The 7,268-nt window shown below is 42.2% G+C and overlaps 1 protein-coding gene across 1 annotated transcript; it reads left to right on the top strand.

Moving 5' to 3' along the window:
* The first annotated feature begins 3,526 nt into the window (after positions 1-3,526).
* LOC124646531 (histone H2B.1-like) lies at positions 3,527-4,213 on the top strand. The gene has a single exon (XM_047186636.1). The coding sequence runs from the start codon at positions 3,595-3,597 to the stop codon at positions 4,057-4,059; it is 465 nt and encodes a 154-aa protein (XP_047042592.1). The 5' UTR covers positions 3,527-3,594; the 3' UTR covers positions 4,060-4,213.
* Positions 4,214-7,268: the final 3,055 nt, after the last annotated feature.

Here is a 7,268-nt window from a genome sequence, read left to right as displayed (position 1 = left end):
TTTAGTTGGCACAACAATGCAATAAAATAAAGATAAGGAGAGGTTGATACAGTAGTAACAACTTCCAAGACACAACAAAACAGTAGCAAAATAAAAACATGGGTTATCTCCCAAGAAGTGCTTTCTTTATAGCCATTAAGATGGGCTTAGTAATTTTAATGATGCACTCGCAAGAAATAAGAGTTGAAGCAAAAGAGAGCATCAAAAGCAAATAAGAAACACTTTTAAGTCTAACCAATTTCCTATGAAAAGGAATCTTGTAAATAAACAAGTCATGTAAGCATAATGCAACAAGCATAGAAAGGCAACACAAGCGCAACTTCAAGATTCTCAACATAAAGAGGGGAAACTTAATATTATTAAGATGCTTATAACCATGTTTTCCTCTCTCATAATAACTTTCAGTAGCATCATGAACAAACTCAACAATATAACTATCACATAAAGCATTCTTATTCACATGCATAAAAGTATCATTAGTCTCCACATAAGCATAATCAATTTTATTAGTAATAGTGGGAGTAAAACTATCACAACCATCGTTGTAATCATCATAAATTGCAGGCATGGTATAATCATAATAAACTTTATCCTCCATAGTAGGTGGGACCAAAATACCACTATCATTATAATTATCATAAATGGGAGGCAAAGTATCATCAAACAAAATTTTCTCCTCAAAATTTGGGGGACTAAAAATGTCACAACCAGCTTCCCCAAGCTTAAATTCTTCTATAGCATTAGCAATAATAGTGTTCAAAGAGTTCATGCTAATAACATTGCTACAACTATTTTGCAAACAAAGTTCCATGGGTTTTTTAATTCTCTCTTCAAACACATCATGTCCTAATTCAATATAAAGTTCATAAAGATCTCTAATTTTGTTGTTGTTTTCCATTATGCCTAACTAGTGAAATAAAAACAAGAAACAAAAAGATATAATTGCAGGATCTAAAGGAAATAGCTTCGAGCACTCACACACCGTCAACAGTGCTAGGAAATAGCTTAGTAGTCGGAGGATGTGAATACCTTTTACCTTACCTCCCGGCAACGGCGCCAGAAAATAGCTTGATGTCTACGCACGCTTCTATTCCTGTAGACAGTGTTGGGTCTCCAAGAGCAGAGGTTTGTAGAACAGCAGCAAGTTTCCCTCAAGTGAATCACCCAAGGTTTATCGAACTCAGGGAGGTAGAGGTCAAAGATATCCCTCTCAATCAACCCTGCAATTAGATACAAGAAGTCTCTTGTGTCCCCAACACACCTAATACACTTGTCAGATGTATATGTGCACTAGTTCGGTGAAGAGATAGTGAAATTCAAGTAATATGGATGATTGTAAGTAGTAATTCCAATCTGAAATAAAAATGGTAGCAAGCGAACATGTAGCAGAACTTGTTGGAAACGGTGTTTCAATGCTTAGAAATAAGGCCTAGGGATCATACTTTCACTAGTGGACTCTCTAAACAATGATCACATAATTGAACAATTAGATAACTTCTCTTCACTTGTGCTACTCTGAATTACTCTCCTATGGAATCACTAATCATCACGTAGTGGCTACAAAAGCTCAACTCAAAGTTCATCAAGTACTTGACAAACACCACTCATAGGGATATCCTCATCAAATCATAATCCAAGATAATACCGTTGCAATTTAGACCGAGTACTAACATAGCATACACACTGTCAACAATAGCTATGAAAGGGGGAATAGATCACATCAATACTATCATAGTAATAGTTAACTTCATAATCCACAAGAGATTATAATTATAACCTATGTCAAGTACTACATGATACACACGCTGTCCTCTTTACATCATGGAGGAGGAATATACTACTTTAATAACATCATTAGAGTAGCACATAGATTAATAGTGATATAAAGCTCATGATCACATAAAGATCACACCATGGGAGAGAGAGATGAACCACATAGATACCGGTAGAGCCCTTAGCCTCAGGGGAGAACTACTCCCTCCTCATCATGGGAGACAACAACGGCGATGAAGATGGCGGTGGTGTCGATGGAGATGACTCCGGGGGCAATTCCCCGTCCCGGCGACGTGCCGGAACAGAGATTTTGTCCCCCGAAACTTGTCTTCGCGATGGCGACGGCTACGGAACTCTTCGTGGAATATCGTCGATTGTTTTAGGGTTTTCGGAGACGGAAGAATATAAGCAAAGGGGCAATGTCGGCGGAGTCCCGAGGGGCCCACCCCATAGGGCGGCGCGGCCAGGGTGGGGCCGCGCCCCCTAGGGTGTGGCCGCCTCGTGGCTCCTCTTCGTCTCCTCTTCGGTGTTCTGGAAGCCTCCGTGGAAAATAAGACCGTGGGCTTTTGTTTTGTCCAATTCCAAGAATATTTGTTGTGTAGGATTTCTGAAACCAAAAACAGCAGAAAACAGGAACTGGCGCTTCGGCATCTTGTTAATAGATTAGTACCGGAAAATGCATCAAAATGATATAAAGTATGAATAAAACATGTAGGTATTGTCATAAAACTAGCATGGAACATAAGAAATTATAGATACGTTGGAGAGGTATCACGGGCGTGTCAGACCCAACTGGGGCGGTGTGGCGAGTGGAAGACCATGTCTGTCAGTGACACCGCCCTCTCTCCTATCCTAGCGCCGCTAACCTCCAGAGCCAGTAGCAATCCATCTCACAATGTTGTGATCGGCGAGCCGCGACACATCCGCAAGGACTAACCTACGCGTCCCCATGCTAGAGCCGAAGGGAGGAGGATGAGGAGGACGGCGTCTCGAAGATGGCGGTGTACCTCCGCGAGCGGCCCCTCCTCGTCTGCAACGACGATCCAGAGGACACGTTAGGGTGCAAGGCGTTGTAGATGGAGTCCTTGAGGGACCACCGCGACTGGGAGGGGAACATCCGACAAGCCCCTCATTGAGCTCACAGATGGCGATGACGACGCTGGACCTAGCCGCGCCGTGAAGGGCGAGCTCGCCCACGAGCCCTCCGACCCGTGCGGGAATAAGGAGCTCACCGACAATGAGTACCGCTACTTCGAGCACAACTACCACGGTGACCGCCGCGATCACTAGTAGATTTTAGTCTAAGTTTAGATAAATTTTAGCGCGCATGATTTTTTCGCTGTCTACTGGAGATTCGCGCGAGCTCTCCCACGATCGACGGTTAATTTACCGCGCGCGATTTTTGCCGCGCCGGTTGGAGATCTAATGAAGATACTCTTACCAAAAACATCCAGAAGGCAATGTGCACCATTTTATTTTTGGTTGGACGGGGCGACCCGCTCTTTTTGTGCTGAATAAACTTTTCCGATCCCGCCCGCGAGATTCTTTTCTTCGAGTTAATCCCGCCCAGAAGTTTACCACGTCATCGATCCGGGCCGAAACGCATCCCACCCGTCCAGCGAAAGCGACGGAACCGCCTGATACTGCTCCACGTCACCGATCCGCGGCACCAACCCTCGGACCAATCACCGCCGACCGCCTCACCTCTATAAATACATCGCCCCCGTCCTTCTTCCCCGCACCGCAACCCAAATTCCCCAATCCATCTCCTCGCACACGCAAGCCCAAATCCAATCCCCACCACCAGCACCACCAGCTCCGATGGCGCCCAAGGCGGAGAAGAAGCCGGCGGCGAAGAAGCCCGCTGAGGAGGAGCCAGCGTCGGAGCCGGCCGCGAAGGCGCCCGCCGCGAAGAAGCCCAAGGCTGGGAAGAGCCTGCCCGCGGGGAAGACCGCGGCCAAGGAGGGCGGCGGCGTGGACAAGAAGTCGAAGAAGAAGAACAAGAAGTCCGTCGAGACGTACAAGATCTACATCTTCAAGGTGCTCAAGCAGGTGCACCCCGACATCGGCATCTCCTCCAAGGCCATGTCCATCATGAACTCCTTCATCAACGACATCTTCGAGAAATTGGCTGGCGAGTCCGCCAAGCTCGCCCGCTACAACAAGAAGCCCACCATCACCTCCCGGGAGATCCAGACCTCGGTGCGCCTCGTCCTCCCCGGGGAGCTCGCCAAGCACGCCGTCTCTGAGGGCACCAAGGCCGTCACCAAGTTCACCTCCGCTTAGGTTAGGTTTTGTTCGCCGCCCCCCTCCTGGAGAGTCTCTGTTATCTGGAACCACTGGTAGTAGTATTAGCGATGTATGGATGATGCATGTAAGAAGTAATTAAATCTCTGGTGCTGCTTTTGCGTGATGGATCTAAAATACTAGTACTTTGCTCTGTTGTGCGGTACGTTTGCAATGCTGTGCTTATATGCCTCAGTTAATAGTATGATGTTCGTATGCAATTGTGGAACCATGTGATGGCGTGTGCTACCTTTTCTCCTTGTATATTTTCTCTGATCCATCTGAATTATAAGAAAATGGTTTGCATCCTTATCTATACAGGTCTTATATTTGCATCCCCTTCATCTGGATCAATAGGTCTTATCTGTCAAACTCGACATGGGCAGTATTTATGTGACTAGTGCTGTTGTTTTACTTGCTGTATCTGAATAGTAACTTTGCTCTACTGCTGCGTTATGTTTTAAAGCTCTGGTTATGCTTAAACGAATGTCCAATGCTGATGATTTTGTGGATCCATGTGGGATGTGGCTGCACTCCTTGGCATGCTACTTCTTCTAATTCTCGTTGTTATATGATGCTTATATGATCATGTGCATCCATGTGAATTGTATATATCATCTGAATCGATAGGAACTGGATATATTATTTCCGGTTTGGTTATCAGTGGATTTATGTGTGGTTGTAAGAGATTGTTTAGTATCATTCTTGCCTAGGGTATTGCTAAGGTTGTATTTCCTGTTGATATCTCTTTCATGTTTAAAGAATACTTGTTTTGCTCACAGTAGAATAAACTGTATTTCCAGTTCAAGGATAAGACCATAGTATACTTGCTCGTGTTCATTCTTGCCATTGGCATTGCCTATATATTAGTAGTGTACTAATTGCCCTGTGGCCTACTGTATGGGTTACTGCTTGTTACGTAGCCTTATTTTGCTGTTGATGCTGAAGATTTAACTGTGTTTAATAATCAAGAAAACTCGCTGAATGACTTTCCTTAAGAAAACTGTATGGCTTTGGTTACCTGCACTGCAGCAGTGTAGTCATATATACATTAGAAAACATTCCAGCTGGATGTTCATCTGTTGATTTTGAATGCCCCGTGTTCCATTTATATTGTGTTTGAGAGTTGAGAGTAGAAATTTCCAGTCTCTTATACCTACTGCTTGTATCAGACTAGAAGTATGCAGTGGCGTATATATATGAACTCTTATTTGCAATAGGTCTTATCAGAATCAAACAGTACATTATGTCCTGTTTGATGGGTATTGGGTGTAGTGGTGCTGCTGGTTTTTCCTGTTTATCTGAATTTTTAATAATGTATTTCAGTGTGTTGCTCTGGCTGTGCATTGTATACCTGTGATGGTTGGATTATTTCGTGGATTTCTAATTTTCTTCACCTGCTGAATTTTGTAGTAGTATGCAAGAACCATACATGTAGATTGTAGCTGAAGTGTCTAACCTGATGCATAATGCTGTTCAGTAGTATCAATCTTGGTCTATTGCTAGGGTTGTATTTCCTGTAAGATCTCTTTCATGTTTAAGCAGCCAACATTTTGCTCACAATACAATTATGTTCTGTTTCGAGTTTAAGGAACACAATTATTTTGGACTCAGTCAACAGTATAGCTGCACATGTTCATTATTGCGGCAAGCACTGATGTTTTTTCCTTTTGGGAATTTGCATCACTGATATGTTAGTGGACTAGTTGCCATGTAGCCAACTATATACCTTACTGTCATTTACCCGCACTGGAGTAACTCGTAGAGAATGGAAAACCGTCCAGCTTGATGTTTATCTTTTGATTTTGCATTCATTTTGAATGTCTTTTTTTTGCAGGAATTGTATTGCAAGTGTTGTTGTAGTATGTTGGGATTAGAATCTTAATACCTACAGCTTGCTAGAAATTGTTTGCATGCCTGATGTGTGCCTTGTTGGAATAAAATATGCACTAGCATCTGTATCCAATGTAACCTGACAAGCAGCTCTTACAAATACATGGAAACAATCTTGCAGGAAGTAAACCAATGTGCGTGAAAATTCTCTGTTGAGTGATGTATAGATCATTGTCGTTTTTTCTTGACTAGACGCATGGTAGAGTTTCTGTTCTGCATCAAGCTTGGACATGGTGAGTGCGATTTCTGTTTGTTAAGCTTGGACATGGTGAGTGCCATTTCAGTCTGTTTGTGCTTTGCATGAAGCATGCTGGCCGCAATTGTTTGAGATGAAACGCTAGTGAAAATCTGTATTGTAAAGGTAAAAAGGAGTCTATACTACTAGTATGTACTCCATTATTGCAAAATCTAGTATTATGCCATTCGTGTCTGTTTCGGTCTGTTTGGGTCGTTAGGAATCTTCAAACAAATTTGCTGGGTTTTTACTCTATAAATAGTGTATACTATTGAAAAATAAACCAATACCAGTTTCATCATTTCTATTTTTCACAGCATATCTAGCTGTTTCTAAACTACTGGTCCAGGAAGAGTGACAAAGGTAACATGCTACAAGCAGTTACCAAAAGAGTGTCAAAGATTCTTTTATTTTACATTGTTTCTGCATTTAGCTTGTTCTACTTAGTTTATTCTTCTTGCTTTCACTAAAGTGGAAAAGAAAAGAAAAAGTCTCTGTTATATTGATATAATTAAAGGCATCTTGTGATCTAAGAACTTGATTATCAATGGTGAGAAGCTTAGAAGGATCTTTATTGATTGTGTACCCCTTTCCTAAGAAACTAGGAACCTTAATGGTTTTTTCCCCCAGTTTAGTTGTTCAAATGTGTTATCATATTTAGCATCTGGAAGGCATGATTACCAGTTGTTAAAGAATTCTTTATAGGCAACCTTTAGAAGAAACAAGCTTAGGCAGAATATTTTGCATCTGCTATTGCGAAGTAATTTGCATAACTTGGTAGGTGTATATATTTTGGGTCTCACGTGGGAAGGAAAATAAGCGGAAAATGCAAATGAACACCTAGAGTTGCTTCTCCATGTACCTTTTTCAATGCAAACTACAGTCACTTGACAAATTTTCATAATTATTTTTGCATGGAACTGATTCTGCCGGTTCCACTGTCCAGCACATTTTTGGTTTGTGGGATAAACATGTTTGTTCAAATGCCTAAAGGGTTTGATGCCGAACTGTTCATATAATCTTGCACCTATTTTTGTTGTCAGATAATGATTATTCTCATACATTAGTTTAAGAGCAAGTA

The sequence above is a fragment of the Lolium rigidum genome, chromosome 4, assembly GCF_022539505.1.
Source record: "Lolium rigidum isolate FL_2022 chromosome 4, APGP_CSIRO_Lrig_0.1, whole genome shotgun sequence".
NCBI classification, from domain to species: Eukaryota; Viridiplantae; Streptophyta; class Magnoliopsida; order Poales; family Poaceae; genus Lolium; species Lolium rigidum.
This window is presented reverse-complemented; position numbering and strand designations above follow the sequence as displayed.

Coding starts and splice junctions, on each gene's coding strand:
- LOC124646531 (XM_047186636.1), top strand. CDS start 3,595: ATGGCGCCCAAGGCGGAGAAGAAGCCGGCGGCGAAGAAGCCCGCTGAG.